Raw genomic sequence first — 27,919 nt, 5'->3', positions numbered from 1 at the left:
ATTTGATCAAGACATTTTTTGTTATTCTGAATCATTATTTTTATTTTACTGATTTTCAAATCAAGGTAAAAACAAAGAGTCGCTTGATAAATTCTAGGTCAAAAGGGCCGTAAAGTTTGTATATTATGTTCCAAGATAAATGAAAATAAATCTCACAAACAAGGAGATAGCAGGAGAAGGGAAATTAACTTTGGGATGAAATTTAGTATATTAGTAGAATTCCTTAACTGATTTGCCAGTGTCTGACACGGGTGAAAGTTACCGGCAAGTTTGCACTTGCCCATCTCTCACACGGGTATGTGCAAATGTATGTACGTAAATGTGCATGTATATCAAGCATCATTTTATTTCTAATGCCCATTTGACATCAGTTTAAGTAAAAATTGATAGGCTAGATTATAATAAAATTTATTCACCATAGTCGACATCAATATGCAATATTTTTCTTGTGTATACCACGTGATGCATTTCGATAATTGATTATTATTATATTGATTTAATTTGATTTTAATTTTTTAAAATTCAAAATAAAACTGTAATAATATTGTTTAACCTTTGTTAATACAGTAATTATTTTATAACTTTCATAAAAAAAGCCCCGCTCACTAGTCACATCCCATAAATGAAATTGCAAAAAAATAGCTTATATATTCCTTTTCTGTCAAAAAAACTCGATCATTTTTAACAGTTTTTCAGGAAAAAAAACTTGTGTTTTTAGGGGTTAAGAGTGTTTACCGAAAGAATATATATAAGCGAAGAAGTCTAGCTTCCATAGACATAATGTAAACCAGTCCCCCAAGTTTTGGTGATATCTCTGTGTATAGAGTGGAGAATGCAAATCTGTTCTACAACAAACCAAGACTAAATAAAAACTGAAAAAATTACTTCTCCTCTCTCTTCAACCATTACCCTACAGCAGTAGTGGTTGTTAGAAAAGGAGACTGCAAAACCGTTTCAAAAACCTTAGTTGCTGTGACCTTTAATGTAAGTAAAACACTGTATAGTGCGGCTTTCAGGAGAACCTATGGTAAAGTATGGTACTGTATAGTGCGGCTTTCAGGAGTACTATGGAGAACCTATGGAAAGCCGCACTATACCTACTGTATAGTGCGGCTTTCAGGAGTAGCCTATTGCGCAGCTCTAGTGCAAAGTAAATAAAGTACTTCGAAGTCCAATGATACAAGTCATATATGTGTAAGAAAATAAAAGACTCAAATTTAAACAGTACTGTATTTCATTTTCCAATCACATTTACATATTTTTTAACAGAATTATCGTTTGGGTAGCACATTGAAACGTATATAATCAACACAATGGTTCATAGGTCAAATATATAAGAGAAGCACAACTACTACGTTTTCTTAAAAATGTTCTAGAAAATAAATAGCTAAAAAAGGTCAAATAAATATAAAAAGTACAATATTGGTAACATCAGTTCACAATGAGAATATGAATAAAAAAACGACAAAGTCAATTTGTCTTTCTTATAATAATAGTGCACATAGAAAACTTCTTACATACATTAAAAATCACTACAAATGAATACGGAAAAATGAAAAAAATCACAACATTTATGGTAATGGCATAAAAAAACACAGCACCAATTTTGCTTGAATTTAGATTAAGAGAAATTCTTTTTATTTATTTTTAATCTTAAGCAACTGCATTCAAGATAACAATTTGAATTTTCTCTAAAATTTTCAGCAAGGAATTAAATGCTCATCGAATTTCAATAAACTAAAAATCGATCATTTAGTTCTTGTAAAAAAATAAATAAAACAAGAGTAAAAACAAATTTGAATGCTTATTTTTAGGCTCATACCCTGCATTCGTATTCCGCCATTTAAAAACACAATAAAACAGTTCGCCATCCAAAGGACTTGCAAGTAGTCGGTTTAAAATTTTAGTCACTCAGAATAGAAAAGGCAGAAATTAATCGATCTCGAATTTCGAGAAATGCATACAGCTGCCATCTATATTTCATATAGTGAATTATCCAATTAATAATTAATCTTCAAACGGTTTTCAAAGAGAAATTCAATTTTATTAACAACATCCTCTCCTATATCTCAAAATTTGGTTTTTGCAGTTTTCATCCTGAGCACATAATTTTTTTTTCAATTTTTTAAATTTATCTGAGTAAGAACGTTTTTTGCTTAAACTAACTGTGGAACAATTTGTTCACAATTTTATTCATTTCCCAGATAAATTAATTTTTGTTTTTCAAAAGTTTTTTTCAGTTAAATTTATTTAAAAAATACAAAGTATACTGTCTAAATTCAAGCAATAGTGGTATAACCATTAAAAAATTTCACGAATCTAATGTGCATGATAGGCGTGTCATCGCGTGTCTCAGATTTTTGGGAAAACGAAAGCTGTCTTTGGCTTAGTCGAAACATAAACGAACTTTGACTTAGTTTTAAACTTTTCATTTCAAAATATAAATTTCTTTACACATTAGTTTCAAAGGAACTCAATGAGTTAATGTTTTATTTTTTAATCATTATACGTTCAGAAATGTTGGCATATAATATTACATTTTTGACATAAAATTTTCAAACTCTTATCCACTTTCAATACATATAAGCTCAAAACATCGAAGCCTATCAAAATGTCGCAAAGATTTGTACAACAATAGTTAAGGAAGAACACCAGTTTGAAAAATTTAAATAAACCGTTACATTTGTGCATAAATTCGATCCTAATAGTTTTTAGAATACCCCTTAGAATTTTTTGATGTTCGAAATCGCTGCAGGTAATTCCGCAATTAACATTCTTAATATACATATTTTTAAAATCCTTGTTAAAAATGAAAACAAATATACACATTAAGGCTCGAAAAGTATTCAATGTAACAAAACTTGCCTAATCATTACCTAAAAAGTCTAGAATTAAAAACTGTTTGGGTACCAGAGGAAGCTAAGATTACACGATTTGAAAACCTGCAAGTATGTTATAGCAATCAAACTGGCTTAGAGGTTTTCATCCCACCCTACTCAATAGTGATTTGACATATTTTGAATTTTTTTTTTTACTTCCTTGCTTAGACATCTTGCAACCTCGAATGTACATTAAAAACTTGAGGAGTTATTCTATCACTTATTAGAATCTGATTATTACAAAAACTAAATAATAATCCATCAATTATCTAAATGAAATCTCAAACTTGTGTTCCCCTTATTAATTAAGAAATAATATATTTCTCAATCATATTACTTTTCTTAGAGTATCAACCAAAATACCGCCAGCACCAACTATTTGATGATCCATGCAAAAATAAACATAAAACAGTAAAAATTCGACTTTTGATGTAATCTCAGATTTAATAATTACAAATTTTAAATAAAAAGTAGCACCATGGATAAGGCTTTGGTAAAATATTAATAAAAAAACAGAAATATTTGTTCAGAGTAAAGTGCGTTTTGAAAAGTTAAAGAATTTTAATTATTAATCAAAGTCAGAATACTTGATATACATATGATAGTTTAGATGGCTTCGGATTAAATGCTTCGAATTCAAATCAGAAGCAAAACACCACAACAATTTAAATAATTTCACGTTATGAAAAAGTGATTTTTTGGACAGCATATCTATAAACTTTGAGTCTGGGAAAAATTGGTGCAAATTATTTTTTTATCAAGTTTTAACACATATTTAAGCAAAAATACATCAGATTAAGATGACTCAGATGTTATATTTCAGTTTATATTAAAATGCGCATATTAAATGTTCTCGGGATATAATTAAAATGAATTTTCAATTTCGATTGGTATTCTTGCTTACGATTTTAATTTTTTTTTCTTCCTGAAATTTAAATGAAATATGAAAATCCTGATTTCCAAATAAAGAATTCTGAAAATTAATTTTTAAATCAAGAATTCTGAAAATTAATTTTTAAATCAAGAAATCTGAAAATTTATTTTTAAATCAAGAATTCTGAAAATTTATTTTTAAATCAAGAATTCTGAAAGTTTATTTTTAAATCAAGAATTCTGAAAATAAATTTTTAAATCAGAAAATTCTAAAAATAAATTCTTAAATCGAGAAATTCTGATTATTAAATCGAGAAATTCTGATTTTTAAATCTAGAATTCAAGAAATTTAAATAAAAAAGAAATTTAAATGAAAATTAATGACAAAAAATAGCATGAAACTCCGCATTGAAATCAGTATCATAACAGAAGCAAAACAGAAATACTTTTTTTTAAAATTTGATTCAATAATTTCTGAGAAAAGGTAGCAACATCTTAACTTCAGCTGTAATAGAACATCTGATTTCCCTAAGATTCCAAACAAGCTTTTTATCTTATTTTTCTTTGATGATACATTAAACTGTGTTCTATTTTATAACACAAAATATATTTAATTTCAATTGGCGTTATCTAAATTGAAAAAAAGTTCACGTTTTTTGTGAATAACACCATCTAACATTTTCAGTCATAAAAATATCTTTACAAAGCACAGATGCTTGTTACGTGTAGATTATTGGAAAATTTCTCTACATTCTTGTACATAGCATACAACAAATATATTTTCATACCATTTTTCATACAAAATATTAATGGTTTCATGTAAACAATTAGTATATCAGCTCCAGCTTAAAGTTTCACGGGCAACATCAATAAATTAAACCATAACTATACACGTTTTCTGGTTTGTGTATAAAATGTAATAGCCATTCAAAATAATGGAACTTATTTTTGAAGTTCATTGATAAAAAGTCAAGAATCGCCATCATTTTTATAGTATAAAAGTTTGAGGACATCTTTTTTATCTTTAAGGACTAAAATATGCTTTCATTATAAAAGAAAAAAATTATAGTAACACATATTAAAAATTAAGAATGACAGATGTAATACTGGGAAGAATTAAATGGATCAATGTTTTTCGTCCATTAAGAAATTAGTGACTTATTTTGTAATGTGATGACTCTGTTATATACCAGTTGGGTATTTTCACAATGAGGATAACTGTTAGAGTTTTATACTTCAGTACCCTCAAGACCTTCCTCAGCATAGCCTTCATCAGGAGAAAATCTTGTTTTTGGTGGCAATGTGTAGTGACCAGAAGCATTTGCAACAACCAGCGGGAATCGCTTCAATGTGTCATCATGACCAGATGCTGAAGATATATCCTCTCGACTTGCATAATCATAACCATTTCTCAAATCTCGGACCCTGTCGTTTTGAGGTAAGTATCTGTCAACAGTGCAGTCAGGTGGTAATTGGTGAACACCCGCAGCTTGTAGAGCATAATTATAGGGATCATCCTCTTTACCATAGCAAGGATTCAGGTATATTTCCGAGTAAACATTATTTCGTATAGGAGATCCATCGTATCTCGGAGTGGGCTTACTTTTCGACAGAGGCCAGTGGTCGATATTTGATCCATATCCATCAATAAGCACGGGGTTCTCTGAATCTAGATGATTACAACTGACCGTAGAGGTTGATAAGGAAGGGCCATTATTCATATCTGTTATTTTGCTCACTAGATCGGGCGTCAGTTGATCAGATCCATAGCCGCTACTCCCCGTTTCATGTCGTGGTTGCTTATCTGTTACTTTGAGATCCTTCTCTTCTTTATCTTGCCTTATGTCATTCATTTCAACGGTATCCTGTTTCTTAGCTGACAGGTGTTGCAGAACATTACTTCGGTTTATTTTACTCCCAAATGAGAATGGAAATGGATGATAAACTAGAAAACATATTGCGGCGGCAGATAAAATAATAACAAAAACGATGCCTACAAGAAGTAGTGTGATGGATAAACTGCTCCACGAGCCACTCAAATGGTCAGGATAAACTACAGTTAATGTGAAGTTCATAGAAGCTGTACCTGCTTTATTTTCTGCGAAACAAGCATATATATCACTATCACTCTCAGCTGCATGATATATATGCAAAATGCTAGATTGCCTGGGGGCGATATCATTTTCGATAAAGTATTTTGCTTTCAATTCTGGAGTTGTGCTCAAGTTTTTTAAGCTTTTTCCTCCAGCTTCCCAATATACAAAAGCTTTAGGAGTCGCATCTATTTGACAAAGGATGGACGCATTGTGGCCAACAATGGCAGTTGTTTCGATAGATACTCGAACCATTTTAGGAGCACATGCGAAATCTTCTAAAGACATTGAATTCCAAGATAGACTTTTTAAGGATGCTGGAGCTTCGCATTGAGGTGGTACAGATAGAGGAATCTTTTGCTGAATCATCCATGTTCTGATATCTCGAATTTTACAATCACAGTACCATGGATTATTATGTAAATTAAGATCGTTCATGTTTGTTAAACCTTTAAAAACATCAATGGACAATGTAGTGAGTTGATTGCCATTCAACTCGAGATACTCTAAATTATCCAAACCATCTAAAGCTCCAGGATATAAGTTTTTTATGAAACAGTTGGCAAGTCCTAAGTTAGTCAGATGAGACAATGAAGAAAATACTCCGCCATCAATTTGGCTAATTGGATTGTGCGCAAGTTGCAGCCGTCTTAAGTTTGGACAGTCTTGCAACGCATCAGTAGGAATATTTTGCAATTTATTTCCACTTAAATCCAATTCAATCAAATTTCGCAACTGATAAAATGCATCTCGAGAGACGCTAGCTATGCTACAGTCAGAGATGAAGATTTTTTGCAAATTAACTAATCCTTTTTGTTGAAATGAGCGGCTTGTAAGTTCTGTGAAGCTATTTCTACTAATATCTATCACCTGCGTTGTTACGTCTAAATCAGCAGGTATAACTGTCAGGCCTTTGCCAGTACATTCAGCAGTTTGTTTGCCATTTTTCCACTTGCAAGTGCATACACTTGGGCAAGCAGAGCCATAGTTTATTAAACATATCACCACTAATGTAGCAACAAACAAATTGTGCCAATCTTGCTTAGAAATCATAATAGTCACTTTCTCAATACACTTTTGAGAAAAACCTATTGGATGAAAAAGGCGATACTTCTTCTCCTGAGTTGATTTGTGAAAAGGTAATTCCAAACCAAGCACCTATAAAATAAAAAAACAATTAATAAATGAATATAATTTTATAACAAACAATGATCAAAATATTTACACATTCTCTTCTCTACATGATCTTTCTAATAAAGAAAAACTAGGTTTTAACCACAAAGTTCCATTAAAATTACCTTTATGAAAATCATAATGAATACTCTATTCTATTTTTAATCATATTCAAACAAATACATCTCACAATCTAGAATCATTTCTAGAAAGTCCACAATCTATGTAGTTGGTAGACAAGTATTATCAAGCTAAGACAATATTTAAGCCCTCAGCCAACAACTTTAATATTATTCTGAAAACATAATTAAAGTAATTCTAGCCGTGGCTTTTGGATACGAAGAAAAATAATTCAATTATTTATTATTGGCATTTTTGGCACTTTATTGACGGAGATATTGATATTCTTGAGGCGAAAGGTATTTTCTAAATGTTCAATACTACCTAATAATAATAATATTATCTATGACACCATGAACGCCATTCAGTTATAAACTCAATAATAAACAATATTTTTTTATTATTGCCAACCAAGTAAATTTTCTGGAATTTAAATATTTTTAATCTCTACTTTTTTCAAATAATAAAAATGGAATGTTATTTAAGGATTTAGAGGGTGTTGTAGTTTATAGTAAATTACGCATGTAAAAGTAACTGAAAATTGCTAAATTTATATTTTTAATCTTTACACATGAAAAAAATACTAATCAATACTTTTATATTTCAAATATTTGTTATTTTTTTTATTTATCTTTATAACCTCATGAAAACTGTAAATATTATAAAATCAACAGACTTTTAGCCATAAAAATATTTTTTGCTCACTGTTCAAGTTTCATGTACCGGAAAAAAATTCTATAAGCCTGAAAAAAGAAACTTATTCGTATTTAAATTTCTTTTGACAGGGTACCACTTGACTTCAATGGTCAACCACAATGATGTTATGTTCAAGTTATAACAGGATCCTCAAAGTAGGCTTAAAAACTGGAGTGAAATTTTTAAATTATAATGTTTAGCGTGTAGAAAATGTAAAGAATTCTGAGATAGGTTAAATTAGTTCGATCCAGATTTTTCTTTATTTCTAATTGAAACATTTTGAAAATTTAGCTAAAGAAGAAAATCTTCTATGTGAAATAGTAATCTCTTAAATTAGAATACGGATCCATTTTCCATTTTTAACCTATTCAATACCTGGGCCCAATAATAATGAGTTAAAATAGAAATTGGAAACTAAATTTTGATGGCTGATAGATGGTTACTTCGGAGTGAAGAACCAATTAAAATCTAAATTATTTCGTATGGCAGTGAGACTTTGGAGCTGAATAGAGCAGAAGAAAACAGATTACTCTCATTTGAAAGATAAATCCTTAGGTCAAGTTTCGGAGCAGTGAAGTTTATATAACTATGGAGTGTTTAACAAATATAGACAACCGAACTTTTTACGAGTTAATAAGTCATACAGGATCAGATGGCTGGGATATGTTCTCCGTCTTGAAGATTCTAACCCAAAAAATTCCAAAAAGCTGATTGTTTAGCTAAAAGCTTAGGAATATTCCAAAAAGCTAATATTTCAAAGATTGGGGTACAAGGAAGAAAGGGAGACCGTTAACAAGATGGTTGGACTGTCCGGAAAAGGACCTAAAAGTATTAGGGGTGAAAAAATTGAGAAATCTAGCTACAAGTCGATCTGTCTGGAAGAGGCAGACTGAGAAAGCCTTGGCCTGCACGAGGCTGTAGTGCTTTTAAAGAAGTTATTCATTTCTTATTGAAAATATTCAAATCAACAAAAAACAATAAGTTATGCTTTGCATAAGCATTGTAACAAGGCAAAACTATAACTGGCTATAAAATTAAATTTATTACGTAAACTTAAAGTTTGCAGAGGATTATTTAAACATTTCTTTAGAAATTTGATTATAAAAGTTCTGCGGACATCTGCTATCAAATAAATACACGGAAAGAAAATGGGAGTTTATTTAATTTGAAGAAAAGTAAATTACGAGGCAGGAATGTTAGGTTTTCAAAACAACAATAACAATATAATCCAGAACGCAACAGCTTTTAGTTTGACTGACTGGTGTCCGGGGAGCCTTCATCGATGAAATCCGCTTTTCAAAACTAGGACTGGTATTCTCTGGAGACGTTGGGGTGGTTCATATTCTCTTCAGATCACGTAAAGGAATTGCAAGAAGAACGCGCCCCCCTGTCTCCTTTTAATGCTCAAAAATGGTTCAGCTTGAGAATCGGTGGCCAACTGGAGTACAGAAAAATATGAAACAAAAAATATCCTCCTCATAAATTGTAATGAATTCAAACCTCAGAGGAAACGTTGTTTTGATATTCGTATTTGAAATGCAGGAAGAAAATTAAGAATTTATGCTACTGGATTGTACCGTTGAAAATATCGATTTCAAAAGATGGAATAAACAAAGAATCAAACAAAAATTTACATTTTCCTTCTTAGGTATAGTAGTAAAGTAAATAATCTTATTTCATGATTAATGCCGAACAGTCGAAAGACGAACTCCGTATCGTTATCTTATGACTATCTTTAATAATATATTATTCATGAACATTCGCAATGTGGATCATAGTAATTCATTTTGAACGCATACCTTCATTGAGGTTCTGAACTTGCATGAAGATTCTCAGTTATCTTAAATTATTTCTGAGATATCTTTATGTAGGAGGATAATAATTGTCTGAAAATTTGACATTTCACTATCAAGAGAATTTTTATATTCATTGAAAATGAGAAATTGGAATATATTATCTTTTGAAATTGGAAGTCAGAGGAATAAGGTTTGAAAAAGTTTTATAATTGCGTGTGTTTTTAAGGTTGTAAAAGAAAGAAAAATATAGTAACCAAAAAAATATATAATAATAACTATTCAACATAGATATATGTAGGCAAAGTTTTTTTTCATAGAATTCACATTTATTTATTATTTTAAAATCATAAGAATTAAGTTTTATAACAAAATCAATTTTTATAATTACCCCAAAAAACTTTTTAGAAATCCTTTATAGTTAACAATTGTTATGTTTAACAAACTTTTTTTTTATGTTTAGCAATCAAATATCATTTGTTTTACCCTTTCGCGATTCATAAAATCATTCGTACAAAATCAGGAAGGAAATAAAATAAAAAGTGGCATCTCAAATGTGGGCATGGCCTATTTGGCATGATAATTTTACTTTTACTTTTAACGATGTTTGTCTAATCCCACATTTCAGTTCGAAGTGTTACTATATAATTTTTATTAGAATTAATTAGTGGTTAATTAAATAAATCAAATTATTATTACTATTTGGTTAATAATTTTATCTTTTTACCCGGATTGATAATGTCTCCTACTGACACGTATTTGTGACAGTCAGTGCGACAAGGTTTAAGAATTGGTTATTTATTCATTATAAAAAATATTTAATAAAATTTTATTTAAAAAAAAATTTAATTTTTTTATTTTTTATTTTAGAGTTAATATTTGTTTATATACGATATAATATAACATTTATAAAAATTGTTTAGAAACTGACGTACTAAAAACAATGCAAAAAAATCTGTTTTTAATGCGTATTTACATTTCGTAATACATAGTATGATTATGTTAATTGTTTATTTATAACTCGACTCCCCCGCGCTGAAATGAACTCTGCGTCCGAGGAGGTGGAGCCAAGTGCCAAATCCTGGTGAACGAACTATATTTAATAACCGTTGTTGGACAGCCGAACCAATTTTTGGGTTCACGTCTACAAATGTTCAACTCTGTAGCCTTGTAATTTTGAACCCAATCCAGAAGACAAGGGATCTCCCAGATCAAGTATTGGGAGAACTAACCCACATTTGCGTTACATGGAGAGGAAAACCACAAAACCCTCCCTTGATTTGCCAGGCCAGGCTGTAAGGGGACTCTAACCAATGATCCGTCAACCACTGAGGATATTTTACGTCAGCACTGTGGTCGGTGCAATCCGGATGCGGAATTCGTATCGATCAGCCATTGCGGGGATTCGAACCCGCTACACCTGATTGGAAGGCGAACGCTCTATCCACTGAGTCCTCATGGCAATTATTGGGATATTGAAAAAGGAGACAAAAAAAGTAATAAAACTACTTCATATGGTCTGTGGTCTAAAAAAGGCACAGTTTCTAAACGCTTTAATCGAGATCTTTAAAATTGTGCAAACAGTTTTGCCATGTAAAATGTTCTAAAACATTTGCTACTAAAAGAAACATTGTTTGCATAGAGTTAATGCAGAAGTGTTTCCTTATTTTTGTTCAACCTCGCTTTTTCAATATATTTTTAAAATAATTTTCAAGATATTAAAATTTAAGTTTAAAAAGAAAAGAAAAAAAGAAAAAAACATCGTCTCGCTTAAATGTAAACGAAGGGTAAAAGGCTTAGAATGGAAAACAAACATTCGAAGTTAAAAATTCTAAATTTTATTCTGATGTAAGAGAATAATCATCCATGCATAATATATTTCCTAACTTAGCACTAATTCTCAGACTGAACTTTTATAAATTTAACGAATTCTCAACTTAGATATAGTTCAAGAAACAGATACCTAAAGTGAGATACATGCCAAGTTTCGAACTTCATATCTGGAAACAAACTTTAGGGCACGCTTCAGTACCCTTCGCACGCAATAATGAATTCACAAGTCCCGCCCACCTCTTACTTTAGACAAGTTGAGACATGTACAAGTATGAAAACTCCGGAGTTAAGGCTATTCCAAAGACGATGAGTAGCTCAATATTATGAGACATCTCTATTTTTCGTTACATTGCTCCGTCTGAATCGGTTTAGAGACTTTGATGTTTAAAAGTAAATTAAGGTTGAATAGTGCGTAATTTATATAGCTTACTGGCATTCAAATAAGAAGAGGGAGGCATACATTAATATCATTAATCAAAATAATTTAAATTAGTTCCTCAAACATGTTTAAATCGGAAAACTAGCATCGTAGACGAATATAAAATTAGTTTAACTAATTTAAATATCTAAAATTATTTTAAATTAAATTGGCCCCTAGAGAAAGATCGCAATTTCAAAAGTATGCAACTTAGATTATATCGACAGTGTCTCTATTAATTTAAACTTTAATGCTTCCTTATAAAGTATCTAAATGTTTAAGAATCAGTTATTTGATTTTATTTATTTTAGTAAAATATGACTAATAGAAAGTAAACCAATTTTTTCAATTTAAAAAAGATGAGAAAGAGGAAAATTTCTAAGCAAAGATTTTTAAAATACATAACTGTATGTTCAAAACATTCAGATAGCAGAACATTATGTAGAAATGTGCAAGAAAATGTGCATGCAGCACAATATGCACTACGTGCATGAAAACCAGCATTTTTCACGAGCACGATCTCCTAATAAATTTGTGAAGTGTGGCTTAACATTATATTACTCAAAGCTCTTCAAATATTTATTTCTNTTAATTTTTAAATGATTTTGATCACCACTATTCTTACAAAAATTAAGCACATATATTAATATGCGTTACTATCATGGTTGTCAACTAAAGTTTTTTCAAATGCAACGTTTTTGTTTGCTTAAAATTGAAGTTTTAATTCCATTTTAATACCACTGGGAAAAATGATAATGGAAGGGATTAAGAGTTGGCAGGTATGTTAACTGTATGTTCAAAACATTCAGATAGCAGGACATTATGTACAAATGAGCAAGAAAATGTGCATGCAGCACAATATTCACTACGTGTATGAAAACCAGTATTTTTCAACGAGCACGCTCTCCTGATAAATTTGTGAAGTATGGCTTAGCATTATATTACTCAAAGCTTATTCAAATAGTTAAATTTAAAAAAAAACGGAGATTCTTCTTAAAATTATTTTTAGAAAACTAATAATTTTAACATAAACCTTTTTGTTCTAAAATATTGTGAAAAATTTCGTAGGAGACTACAAAAATTAATGATTTTTGTTTCTCTTTCTTGTTATTTTTCTCGTTCATATATCAAAGCCTAAAATAAATAATATTTTACGTTTTTTATATACAAACAAATTAAAATAAATATTCCGAATTTTTTTCAGATTTCACTCTTAGTTTCTGAAATAAAAACATAAATGCAGCTTATTAAGTGATATTACTACTAATCATTAAGCATTATACTGCATTAGGATTATAATCCTAATGGCGTATCGTTATTAATAATATCTTTTAAATACTAAAAGTAAACCTTTGAGTTTTGTCTGCTTTATTCCGACTCTCTTATGTTTTTCAATTACTATATACCCATAAATGAACTCAATAAAACTGCATTTTTTATGAAATCGCATTTAAAATGTATGTTTTTTTATCAAAAATATTCAACATATTTATAAGACAAACAACCAGCACAAATAGCTTCAATAGAAATCGGTATAAATCTCTAAAAATCACAAATTAACATATCTGCCAGTTATGAGGCATTTAAACTGTTGGGCTTTGAAGGTTCTTCAAGACAATTTCATCCTGAGAGCAAAAACGAACCTAAAAAATATATTTTTTTATAAAAAAAAAGGAAATGGAGCTTAAAGCTGTAAAACAATGTGGACATTTATTTTATACTTTTCGAGTCTGGATCGAAAGTTTATTTTTTTTTCTTTTACACGACTTCGTATCTGAATTTGAAATCCCGAAATACAGCTTATTTAAAAGAAAAATTCCGTTTACTTTTAGAAAAGAAAGCTATATTAAATAAAAGTTATTCTTACTGGGTCTTGCATTGCTACTTTAAAGGTAAAGTGACATAAGATAAATTGTATAAGTTGAAACTGGAATATTTTAAATAAAGAAAAAAGGGGAATTTAATGATTTAAAAATTTAAAAAAATAAAATTGAAGATTATTTTAATGTAAAAATAAGAAAGTTCGTTTGTTTACAAATACTAATACAGAAATAAGAATATCTACTAAGCGCTAAAAAAAATTGCGTTGCAAAGGAGAATTTTTCGACAAAATTTTTAAACCACGTCAGTGATCCGAAAGGCTGGATTGGGAAAAAAATGGCAAAAATATCATGTAAAATAGACAAAACTCGAGATGCTTATTAAATATTGAAATGATCTAAAAAAAAATTGATATGTCAAAAAATTAGTATTTAGGAAGAAAAAAAAGACAGGCATAAACAAGAAAATGGATATAGATAATCCTATTTCATAAACTACTGCTATATCTATTTTATTTTATAACCGGCGTTGAACCCAATTAGAGTTTACGACAATCAATGTTCAACTCCGTAGCCTTATAATTTTGAATCCAATCCAGAACACAAGGGAATTCCTAGATCAAGTATTGGGAGAAATTTGCCATCGCGGAGAACTTTTAAAAGCAACTGAACAGCATTTGTGTTACAGGCTGAAGAAAAGCACGAAAACCTCCTACAGTTTACCTGAAGGTAAAGGGACTGTAACTCATGTTCCCTCTACAACTGAGGATATTTTACGTCAGCACTGTGGTCGGTGCGAGCCAGGTGCTGAATTAGTAACGACCAGCCATTGCTGGGATTTGAAACTGGCTCACCTCATTGGATCACTCCTACTAACGAGTTCTCAATATAACGAAATTAAAAGGTGTTCTAAACTGAGTTTAGTGCATAAATAAGGGAGAGATAAAGACCACTAGTGGAGTTTGGTGTCCCGAGGCTAATATTTATCAAAAGTTGCTAAATCCTCTTAGTGAAGCCATATGTTAATAAACGTAAATATTTTGTGTCTCAATACTTTACAGTCAAATAAAAAGAAAAACCTCTTGCTTTGTTTCGAATCATAAGTCTTTAGGCAAGGGAATAACATTTTGAAACAAATTACATAAAACGTTTGAATTTGTAATTTGTTAAATCTAATATCTTGTCATATGCAGTGGAAAGCCAAGAACGAGGACTGCAAAATAAAGACGATTGGTAGTTACCATCTTGAAGATATCTTTGTTGCTGTTGTTTCCCTTTTATATTAAATTTTTGTTAACTCTTCTTTTCACAATATTTTTTTTGCCTGTTCAGAAACCAAAACCATGTTTGTAGACGGGATTAGCCCCCCTTGTAAAGTAAATTAATCATAAGAGGAAATAAATAAATTTAACTAGCATAAGTTTTGAAAAATATCAGTCAAAAGAAAGGTACATACATCATTAATATATCTTCTGCTAAGGGAAACGAACATTAAAAAATAAAAGGTGCCGCTCTACTTGCAGGCGTGAAAAAATAAGCAAAGCAGAACCACTAAGCCTTCTAATCCTCTCTGAAGACATTAAACACTTATCTTTCCATAAAATAAAATAAAAAATAAAAAAAACTATTTCATAGCGTAACAACATAGCAATATTTAATTAATTTAGTTTTGATTAAGCCCCGTAGGATATTATTTACTTCAATTTATGTACTGTTAGTCAAAACATACTAAATACGCATTTTCTTTTAAGAATGATAGACGTATAATCAATTTAATTTAGTTGCATACATTTGAAAATTTCAATTTTACTTTACAATACGTATTTTATTTATAAAAATCCCATTGCTACGTAAAATACCAAACTATTTAAGTTGTAGTTAAAAGACACACGGGGTTGAGGGAGGAAAAAAAATGATTGATACGAAATTGCATGAACGATCCTTTTACACGTTCAAAGAGAACTTAAAAGGATCCGCCATGAAAAAGTCCAACTGAAAGTTTACTTCATAAGACAAACTTTAAAATCTTGAGCGTCGTACATGCAATTTCGTTACTCTTTTTTTTTTCATCTCCTTCAACTACGCTGTTGATAAATTTTTTTGATAATTAAAAAAAAAATACATATATTTTTTGTTTTCTTTCTTTCTTTCTTTTTTTTTTTTTTAAAGAAACTCAGTTCTAACTCAGTTACGTTTCGTAACTGAGTAATAAAGTAGTAATGTTTCAAAAATTTAACTTTGATAAACAACTGAAAGTTTACTTCATAAGAGAAACTTTAAAATCTTGAGCGTCGTACATGCAATTTCGTTACTCTTTTTTTTTTCATCTCCTTCAACTACGTTGTTGATAAATTTTTTTGATAATTTAAAAAAAAAAAAAAAAAAAAAAAAAAAAAAATTTTTTTTTTTTTTTTTTTTTTTTTTTTTTTTTTTTTTTTTAAAGAAACTCAGTTCTAACTCAGTTACGTTTTGTAACTGAGTAATAACGCAGTAATGTTTCAAAAATTTAACTTTGATAAAGCCCTACAGAGTATGATATGCTTCAATTTATGTATTGTTAATCAAAGCATAGCAAATAAGTATTTTCCTTAAACACATTGCAGACCGGCCACGAGTTAACTCGTGTTTTCGTGGCCAAGCGTTGGTGACCGGTCACGAATAATAGCAATCATGTTGGCAGTGATCTCGTGGTGACTATTTTAAAAAGTGGGCGTAATTTTTCCTACTTTTCGCAAGTTTTAATATTTAATTCTTAAATTACAACTTTACGAAACCCGATATATTTGCAAAACTTGTGGTGTACCATTACACGTAGGTAATTGTTATACTTTTCATCATACAAAAAAGAAATAAGAGTTGAATAATAAATAAAAAGTTTTAAAGTTTATTTATATAGTTTTACTTCCACATCCCTTTCACAGAAAAGTTGCCGGTTAGCAATGTGTTAAATCTAACAGACATGTAATTAATTTTCTAACAAAAATTTAAAACATTTAAAATTATGTTTTTACTTATATTTTATTTACAAAAATCCCAATGCATCGTAAAATACCATGCAATTTAAGATGTAAGAAAACGACACGTAGTTGGAGGAGGAAAAAAAAAGAACGAGTGAAACGAAATTGCGTGTACGACGCTTTTACACGTTCAAAGAAAACAGAAAACGATCCGTCACGAAAAGGNTAAAGAATCTCCCCCCCCCTCCAATGACTTTTTTTTGTTTTTCCCTGCCTTGTTTTATTTTTTCCTATAAAAAAAGGGAGATGTATGGTAGTAAAAGCGCCTGTTTTAGACAGGTCACTTATGATGTTAGGAATCACTGATCTGAGATGGATAGCAAATAGAATAGGTTTGTCCACATTTATTCTGTTTATTTATTTATTTATTTTTTCCATTTTTTTTAGTCAAAAAATACTTTTGAATAGCACAAAATGTCCTATAAAATGAAACAAGAACGTAATAACTAATTATTCATAGATACTTAAGTTGATTCTTTCAAAACCCATTTGCACACCGCAAAAAATGTATACTCAAATTTCAGTTTTTTTTTTTTTTTTTTTTTTTTAAAGAAACTCAGTTGCGTTTCGTAACTGAGTAATAACATAGTAATGTTTCAAAAATTTAACTTTGATTAACAACTGAAAGTTTACTTCATAAGAGAAACTTTAAACTCTTGAGCGTCGTACATGCAATTTCGTTACTCTTTTTTTTTCATCTCCTTCAACTACGTTGTTGATAAATTTTTTTGATAATTTAAAAAAAAAANTCGCATTTTTTCTTTTTTTTTTTTTTTAAGAAACTCAGTTCTAACTCAGTTACGTTTCGTAACTGAGTAATAACGTAGTAATGTTTCAAAAATTTAACATTGATAAAGCCCTACAGAGTATGATATGCTTCAATTTATGTATTGTTAATCAAAGCATAGCAAATAAGTATTTTCCCTAAACACATTGCTGACCGGCCACGAGTTAACTGCTCTTTTCGTGGCCAAGCGTTGGTGACCGGTCACGAATAATAGCAATCATGCTGGCAGTGATCTCGTGGTGACTATTTTAAAAAGTGGGCGTAATTTTTCCTACTTTTCGCAAGTTTTAATATTTAATTCTTTACATTACAACTTTACGAGACCCGATATATTTGCAAAACTTGTGGTGTACCATTACACGTAGGTGATTGTCATACTTTTCATCATACAAAAAAGAAATAAGAGTTGAATAATAAATAAAAAGTTTTAAAGTTTATTTATATAGTTTTACTTCCACATCCCTTTCACAGAAAAGTTGCCGGTTAGCAATGTGTTAAATCTAACAGACATGTAATTAATTTTCTAACAAAAATTTAAAACATTTAAAATTATGTTTTTACTTATATTTTATTTACAAAAATCCCAATGCATCGTAAAATACCATGCAATTTAAGATGTAAGAAAACGACACGTAGTTGGAGGAGGAAAAAAAAAGAACGAGTGAAACGAAATTGCGTGTACGACGCTTTTACACGTTCAAAGAAAACAGAAAACGATCCGTCACGAAAAAGTCTGAAAGTTTACTTCATAAGAGTAACTTTAAACTCCTGTGCGTCGTGCATGCAATTGCGTTACTCTCTTTTTTTTATCTATTGATTATTTTAAAAAAAAAAATAGGATGTTTTTTTTTTTTTTTAAAAGAAACTGAGTTGTAACTCAGTTACGTTAGCTGAAAGATCATAGCGAAAGATCACAGTAATGTTTCAAAAATTTAATTTTAATAAAGCCTTACAGAGTATGATTTGCTTCAATTTATGTATTGTTAATCAAAACATAGGAAATAAGTATTTTCTTTTTAAGTTTAACAGACCTGTAATTAATTTTCTAACAAAAATTTAAAACTTTTAAAATTAATTTTCTACTTGTATTTTATTTATAAAAATCCCAATGCATCGTAAAATACCATGCAATTTAAGATATAAGAAAACGACACGTAGTTGAAGGAGGAAAAAAAAAAAGAATGAGTGAAACGAAATTGCGTGTACGACGCTTTTACACGTTCAAAGAAAACAGAAAACGATCCGTCACGAAAAGGTCTAGCTGAAAGTTTACTTCATAAGAGAAACTAAACTCCTGATGAATGAGAAAAAGTGTCCTTCGTGTTCATAGCATAAAAGACGGGGAAAAAAGAAAAAGAAATCCACGAAAAATCGATCACTGCATTTGCCAAACTATCAATATATCGGCAAGTACCTCCAACACTTCAAGCAATGAAGAAAACGGAGTCGTTCCCATCTCATTATTTCGTGGATCGATATGTTTTCTAAATGACACAACGAACACTAATTTCATCTGAGGAGTGTAGCACGCCAGGACTTGGCACGCCACAATAGGGCTTCTTGGGCTTACTCGTAAATTAATAAAGTTGCTTTTCCTCCCACTTAAATAATGTGCCATAAAAAAAAGACAGCTTCTGTTGTATTGACAGTATTAAATAGTCTTTTTTGATGCACAGAGCTAATGGTGGTAGGATTATTTAGAATTAATAGCAAACATTGATTTTTACAATCATCAGCTAATCTCAATGTTATAAGAAAAGGTGTATGCTGATGAATCTTTTTTGATAAGTTAATTAAAAAAAACTAAAATGTTTTTTTTTAAAGTCAGAATCAATCGGTAGTTATAAGAAAATAACTTAGAGAATGGCTTTTCCAAAATGAAATTAATTTTTTTAAACACAAATTTTTGCTCATCATAAATAATTAAAACATCAATAAAATTCTATTACACGTGTATATGGACTAAATTTAAATTGTTTAATAAATATTACTTAGTATGGCTATTGATTTTACACCAAGATAGTTAGTAACAGGCTGCGAATTCAAACTAGAAAATTTAAAGTAGCTTGATTATGTATATATACATACATTGGCGAAAACTCATGCTTAATGCATGCCATTTATGTTTTCATACCAAAATACCAACTGATAACTTTTCAAAGGTGTGCCTTCTGTCAGTGTTCACATTATACGACTAACAGTGTATTACGAAAACTCCGGGATATTTGTTGCACATCAATCTGATTTCATTTTTAAGTTGTAATCAGAAAATTAGTGACTTTTTTTTTTATATAAAAAGACAAATGGCCGACTGTATATACTGCATACATGTGATTTCGTCAACAAAAACTGCTTTTCATTATCTATTTCGGTAAATTACATTAGTTCAAAATTCCCCGTTTCAAAAGAATGTATCTACTTAATTCTTAGCTTATACTGATTTACAGGAATTTTTTGTTTGGAACTAGACAAGTTTTGTTTAATTTTAAGTTTTTATTGTATATTTGCTGATATCATGAAGGACAATTTACTCATAGTTACTCAATAATTATGCTTAAGAATTCAAAATCAATTCATATCATTAATATTTTTTATAAAAAATTTATCAAATAATACGAAGATGTTAAAAATATTTATTACCTTCTCAGGTTTAGATCATTGACAAACATATTAAACTTTAAACAAAAATTTGAAATTAGAANGTTTTTTTCTAATTTTAAGTTTTTATTGTATATTTGCTTCGATTGTATATTTGCAATTGTATATTTGCTGATATCATGCAGGACAATTTACTCATAGCTACTCAATAATTATGCTTAAGAATTCAAAATCAATTCATATCATTAATATTTTTTATTAAAAATTTATCAAATAATACGAAGATGCTGAAAATATTTACTCAAAAGTACTCAAGTACTCAAAAATGGCTCAAAAATGGAAAGTACTCAAAAATGGCGTCAAAACGTAACAAGCTTTTAGTAAGTGAACATAATTGTCAATAACTATCGAAGCTTTTTTCCCGTCTCATTTTACATCCATGAATGTGTAGATATATTCAGACAAAAAAGTATACGGTTCAATTTGAAATAGGCATTTAGATGGAAGTATCATAACTACTTACAAGTATAATAACTTAAAAAAAAAGAGGGATAAAAAAATACAACACGGAATAATCCTATATTTAGTTCTATAATATTTTAAACATTGAAATATATATATATATATATTAATAAAAAGTGATTTTGTTCAGATAAAAAAAAATCTGGTTATTTCAGAGTCATACTTAACCAGGGGTCAATTATCCCATGTATGCAAATTTTGTTGAAAAAGGAACAATAAAATAAATTAGAAAACGGAATTTTAAAAATTCTTTAAGCCCAATACTGACATTAATAGTTTTATAAATAAAAAAGGAAGAACAAATTTAAAATTTAGATTTACAAATGCTTGTGTATTTTTATACAATACATATATTTTTTTTCCAGAGTATAACTTTTCTTGACTAAAGTAAAAAATTATATATTAGACTTTTCCGCTACAATTAATAATAAAAAAAGTGACTCAAGGGTAACTAACTATAGTTCAAGTATAAAATATATATTATTAATTTGTTGCATTGTATTGGTTATTTTGTAACCTGCCAAAGAAAGGAAAATTATTTCTCTACTGAATAAAAAAAAAAGAAAAAAAATAGAAAAAACTAGATTTTTGTTAAGAATACATTTATTTATTTTTTTGGTTCACATGGGAATGACACGTTGTCCAAAAACTACTCCACGTAAATCATGAGTTCAAAAATTTTATACCGTATCAGCCTGTTTAAAAATTTAGATCTCTAGATATACGGATTAAGAAGTTTTCAGGCACGAACTTTCTGGTTTGCAACCTTTTTTCATCCTTACTTTTTCTGGGGATTCAACATTTTAATCAAAATTGAAAAATTTATTTGACTACTTATCAAAAATCGAGCCCATTGTGATGCAAAAAGGTAAGTAAATTAAATGATTTGGTGAAAGACAACACTAAGCGCACAATTTAAACGCCAACAAATTAAGATAAACTATCCTTCAATGGTCACTCTGAATAAATCTACCAGTTTAATAAAATAATATTTATGCAATATCATTATAATAATAATATTTATGCTATAAATAGTGTAGGAATAGTCTGGTTGTTGGGGCATTGGGATCATGTCCCACGATCTCGTGAACACTTCCCGAGTAGTAAATGGTAACTGGTGCACATTAAATCTCTCGGATCACAAAGTGCTCCATGTTCTCGTAACAAATCATACTTCTTGGGGCAATGAATTGGAGATTGATCCTTCTCTTGTTCGGGTCAAAATAACGATAAGTGAATGAATGGATGGATGTATGAATTGGTCCGTCCTATAAATGGGTTGTGACGTATGTGTGTGGTGGAAGGCGAATTCTTTACTATACTTGGCGTCATTGAAAGTGAAGAAGCGCATCCCCTCTGCCTTAATGGCACAGAAACACTTGCTACCCATAAATGATGTAATATAAAAAACTTTAACAATACCTGTACATCATCAATTCATATTTACTTAACCTTTGAAATTTAAGAATAACGATTTTCCTTAGAAGTGTTTTTTGAGAAAAATATTTAGTGAATACATTGGGAAAATACTGAAGAGAATCAAAAATAAATTTAATAGTTAACTGATATTTAAAAGCTAGAAATTATTAACCTTTGAAATTTAAGAATAATGATTTTCCTTAAAAGTGTTTTTTTGAGAAAAATATTTAGAGAATATATTGGGAAAATACTGAAGGGAACTAAAAATAAATTTAATAGTTAACTGATATTGAAAGGCTAGAAATTATGCTATGTCCAATATTTTCTTGGTAAGGGGTGATAAATAAAAAGTTTTTATCATCTATCACCTAATTTCTAAATCATGCATGTTAAAAGAAAACATAGCAATTCGTAATAGATTGTTTTCTGGTGGATAAATAATTTACGACACAATATGTTAGTAACAATACAATTAGACATTAACAAGACAAAAAATAAGTTTAGGTTTTAGGAAACTTGGAGACGCGAAAGAACATAAACTAAATGAATAATTGTCGCGTGACAGACCGTTGTGCCGATGCATGTTGATACTTCACTTCTGCCATAACTCCAACCTCCTTGCTGTATTAAAAATAATTAGTATCTGTCAATTCTTTTGACAGTTGCTATACTTGCTTTTCACATATTTAATAGTAGTTTGTAAATAGTAGTTGAGCAACTACTATTTACAAACATAACTCTCAATTCAAAAAAAAAAAAAATATGCAATACCTTTTGTTTCAATATAACGTGATGAGAGATGTTTACTCATCACTATCAGAAAACAGTTAAATTATGTGTTCATTTCACGAGCAGAATAAAAATAGCACACGAAAAATTGATCAGATTATTTGAAGAGAGGAGAATACGTTTTTTTATTGAAATTTATTTGACGTTTATATAAATGACATACTTTAATAGCTACTCAACAAATCAACACCATGTCAAGACATTCTTTATTACAAAATTACCTGACACAATATTGGATGTAGTTTAATTACTCCGATGTGTCCGTATGAGCTTCATTTAACACCTCAATACACGCATTGAGCTTGCAGTGTTAATGGTAACATTAATATTGTTTAACAGGTGTTCCGTAATAACCGACTTTATTTAGAATTCTTGTCAAAAAAGTAAGTCAGTCTTCAGGGATATTCCTAAATAATGTCAAACTTTTTTTACAATAATTTTGACGCTCTCACTTTCGCTGAGTGCCACACTCTGTCATCCGCTTATTACATGTCACGTTATATTATACAAAGATGATTGCAATTCATAATCAAAGAACTACTTTAAAAATCATATTTCAAATTTTAATTTCAAACCTAAACTGTGTGTTTTAATGAGAATTATGAACATAATAACGATTACATTTGTACTTATTTTGATAAAAACAAAATAAAAATATTTAATCTGCTTTACTTCAAATATTAATTTGTGAACTATGCTCATTTCGCGTCGCAAATTAATATTTCAGAAAATGAAGAAAAAAAACCCATCTTAAATGAAATCGTCAAAAACAATTGGATTGTTGGAGTAATCAGAAATTTAAAAAAAATTTATTGAAACAGTTCCAAGTTTAATCAGGCAATCGAACTGGTTGAGATGTTTTACATGATAGCTTGCTGGCTAACAGTTCGACAGATTTCCATTAATTTCTTGTTCGCATAAATATAAACCATTAATCTGCAGCATACGTTGTTACATTGCTGACTTTCTGTAAAAGTTATATATATATATATATATAATACAAAAATTATAAATACGTTTGTATTAATTAAACCATTAAAACTCTTTCGTTTTCATAAAATGTCTTTGGTAAAGAATAGGTGTAGAAATACTATTTTGGGACTTCAAGGCTGAAAACATACCATTGAATTATAATTAGATTTATATATCAAAGGAGGAGTTATTTTTAGAATCTTGTCCCTCTTTCACTTCCATTTTAGGAAGCATTAAATGAGTTTCCATAATGCGTAGAGTTACAAGGCATGTACGACTGGAACCTAATTACATCATTCTCTGTTAGTATTTAATGCGAGACCGATGGTTTTCGCATGTCTCTTGCTGAATTACGTTCTCCATAAAAGATCTGCCGGAATCATCCGGAGTTTTATCCACACCCCCTCCCTTGTGGAGTGGGGATGTGAACTGTTCTAACCACCAGCCTACTTTTAAATAATTCTTTTTAGAACGTATTATGGCTTATGACTGCATTATTAAAGGTGAATGCAACAATGATAACAGGGATGTAGCCCTGTTATTATATATATTTATATAATTTTCAGTGTTGTGTTTTTTTTAACCTGTTCAAGACTCAAATTACTATAAAACATATTTTTTATCATTTTGATTATGTATTTTTTTCGTCTTATTGACACATTTGACACATTGCGACAGCATTTTACTTCGAATCCTAATAAAAACACAGTTTACAGTTTATCTTTGCAACATACACAAAACAATCTGATGTTTAACGATTATCTGATATTAAGTTTTATTAATAAACTACATAAAACATAACTGAGTGATAGAAACAACTGAAGATCAAAACTTAACAAAAACAGTACAGATTATACAGCACTATGTTTTAAAATGAAAATTACAAATTCTCTACTCTTTCACATTTTTTGCCTTAAAAGCAAGAGTTCTGATCTTCATTAATTTTCCACGATATAAATTTTTCTCCAAAGCCATTCTCAATGAAACTGCTTTCCAAATATTTCTGCTCACTGTTCTATGCAGAAAAGACTTCGATCAATAATATAACATGATGACAGCTTCATTGCTGAGAAAATGTTGCTCAGAAAGTTCAATAAACGAAATATATGACAGGTATTTAACTGTTTAAACTCGAGTTTTAGTAAAAATAAAATATTTTATTGCACCTAAAATCAATAAATTCTCCGCTACGAGAATTTGTTAAATTTTGAAATAGAAATGTTTCATTTCAGATAGGAAAATATTATTCTGTTTAATTAAATTTGATGTTTTAATGATTAGGAAGATTAATGATTAGGATTAATTATCAACACTTCTTTTATATAAAAAGGAAAGTATAAATATTACTCATTAGCATAATAAATTAACATTATGGGACCCTTTTCAGGAATACTTGAAATTAGATTTTGAATAAATGTTTTCTTTACTTGGGTACAAAGGTTATAATAAAATGACAATTAACACAAGATGGAAGTTAAAGATTATACTATGAGATTTAATAATAAATAATTAACATTAGGGTAAAATTACATTCATTAAAAATAAGACATTTATTCACGACAATACGGGATGAACCAAAGCGTCCTAAAATGAATGCCCTAAAATACAGTGCTTGACGAAAGTCTCCTAAATGAGATGCCCTGAAATAATCGCGCTTGACGAAAGTCTCCTAAATGAGATGTCCTGAAATAATGGTGCTTGACGAAAGTCTCCTAAATGGAATGCCCTGAAATAATCATGCTTGACAAAAATCTCCTAAATGAAATGTCCTGAAATAGTCGTGCTTGACGAAAGTCTCCTAAGTGAGATGTCCTAAAATATTGTGCTTGACGAAAATCTCCTAAAAGGAATGTCCTGAAATATCGTGCATGACAAAAGTCTCCTATAAGGGATGCCCGGAAATATCGTGCGCGACCCGTAATCACGGAGTGTAAATGACTCCAGAGTACTTACTTATATACAGTATGCCCTATAAATTCAAAAACGTTCTTCGAAATAGCAGGCGTTATATATATAAGACGCTTTATTTATAAAAATTGTGTCTAAGTATAGTTAACTCCGTCAGGACAATATTAGTGGGATTCTCCTATCGCGGCACATGGTATATATAAAACGAACTTTTCTGATTCGAGCGGCTCACGATCACTCTGACGTGATTTCAATACGGTACTCGCATATTAATACCAAATAGTACTCAATGTGTACTCCTTAGTAAGAATACTTTCAGAGTATAACGGCCTAGGGAAGCAAAATAAATCTAGGATCTCTAACTATTATACTAGTGAAAAACAAGATCATGATTTTTTTTTTCCTTTTAAACAGACTTTACAAGAGCAGCCTCTATGTTGAGCCACATTTCAAAATTCGTTTTTTTCTTTCTTTTTTTTCTTTTTTTTTTTTTTAATGAAAAGTGCCATAATTTTCTTTTTGGCAATTTAATGTTCTTTGTGTTTTGCACAGTTATTGAATGAAAATTTTGGAAAATGGTAACCTCTCTGCAAAAAATACTAAAAAATGTCACAATTAAGTCCATCGCCTTTGGAAAAAGTCTGCTATACTAATTTATCGACCTACGCGCATCAAATATATAGAAACAAGAAAAAAAATTTCTGTGAAATAAAAATTTAAAAAATAATCAAAACTAGAAAGAAACAAAAATACATTAAAGGCAATTTTTTTTGTATGCACACACTGCATATATAGTAGGATATAAAACATGTAACCAAACAGACTAAACATTACTGAAACTTTCAAAAAAATTGTATTGTCAAATTGATAGACATCACATCGACGGAGAAAACAAATAAATAAATTTAAAAAAAAATTCACATTTCACTGATAAGTCACATTTCTGAATAGTTCAGAAGCGCGTTGTTTTGAGGATGGGTACTCCATGATTTCCACGTCAGAAATAAGACATTTCTCCGAATTGCGCTGCCATTCCAGGGTAAATTTTTTTTCAACTGTTTGGAAGTCAAAAAAAATTACTGCGTAACAGCTACGTATGCCCCCATAGAAAACATTTTATCAATTTATTGCCCTAACTTTTACAATTATAAGGAATACTAAACAAACAAGCTACTGTGTAATGTTCCCTATTTTATTTCTCCATCAACTCAATTACACACACAATCCTTCTAAAATTAAGTAAAAGATATCGTTATTTAATTTTAATAATTCAGATGGTAAAAATTTTAATCATCCGATGGAATCATTTGATCTCAATAACACGTTATAATTCGTCATAGAAAGCACAGCGATTTAAAGAAATCATTGAGACACTTTTCCTAAACGAAAGGGTCAGTTCTGAGATTTTAAGAACATCCATCCTCGCTAAGTGCCATCATCAAAACAGGTCTAAATTTTTAACAAAATGAAAATGAATAAGGGAAGAAAAAAAATATTATAAGCCGCGTTTTGAAATGTTGTTCAAGGGCGCTGGTTTTTTTAAAAAGCATCTCGATTTCTATGTATTACGTTGATTTCTACGTTTCTCTGTATTGTGCTTCCATCTGGTGGCAAAGCCGTGAACTTGTAATAAACGCTTCCCGAAAAATATTAAGGAACAGTTATGGTGTCATTTTTGGAAAAAAAGCATTTTATTGTCCAAAGCAATCCAGTTATGACGAATAATGAGCAAATACGTTTCTTATAAAGTATTATTTTGCATTTTTATTTCATTATTTTTTTTTTATTTAATTATCTTTTTTTATTTAATTGCTAACGCTTTTTAGCGGCCAAAGAATTTTGATGCTTTTTACAATCCTTCCCAAACGAGGTAAAAGATATCGCTAATTAGCTTGCATAATCCACATCTTAAAAATTTTAATCACCCAAGCGAACACTTTGCTCACAATAACACAATACGATTCTTCATGGAAAGCAGAGCGATTTAAAGAAATCCTAGAGACGCTTTTCCAAAACAAAAGGATCGTTTCTAAGATTTTACGCAATTTCAACCTCGTTAAGTAACATCATAATAACAGAATATTTTGATCTTGTTGCCATAGGATACATAATTAAAGAGCTTTCTTTACGTGAGTTGCTAAAAGTGTACCAGTCTGAGTTGTTAAACACAGAAGGTTTTCAACCTGCTCTCTTATTGCTGGAATTTTTT

At 29.8% G+C, this 27,919-nt stretch overlaps 1 protein-coding gene across 4 annotated transcripts in view; it reads right to left on the bottom strand.

Annotated features, from left to right (window-relative positions):
• Positions 1–1,211: 1,211 nt before the first annotated feature.
• Positions 1,212–27,919, bottom strand: part of LOC107436212 (leucine-rich repeat-containing protein 24) — a 228,067-nt gene continuing 201,359 nt past the window's right edge. For all 4 annotated transcript variants that reach the window (XM_016047845.4, XM_016047826.4, XM_043046959.2 and 1 more), the window contains one exon: positions 1,212–7,003. In XM_016047845.4, coding sequence (XP_015903331.1) covers positions 4,982–6,898 — 1,917 coding nt within the window. In that variant the 5' untranslated portion in view covers positions 6,899–7,003 and the 3' untranslated portion in view covers positions 1,212–4,981. The remainder of the gene's footprint in view (positions 7,004–27,919) is intronic.

This window comes from Parasteatoda tepidariorum, chromosome X2, assembly GCF_043381705.1.
Source record: "Parasteatoda tepidariorum isolate YZ-2023 chromosome X2, CAS_Ptep_4.0, whole genome shotgun sequence".
In the NCBI taxonomy this organism is placed as follows: Eukaryota; Metazoa; Arthropoda; class Arachnida; order Araneae; family Theridiidae; genus Parasteatoda; species Parasteatoda tepidariorum.
Note: the sequence above shows the minus strand (reverse complement) of the source record. Positions and strands in the feature narration are given on the sequence as shown.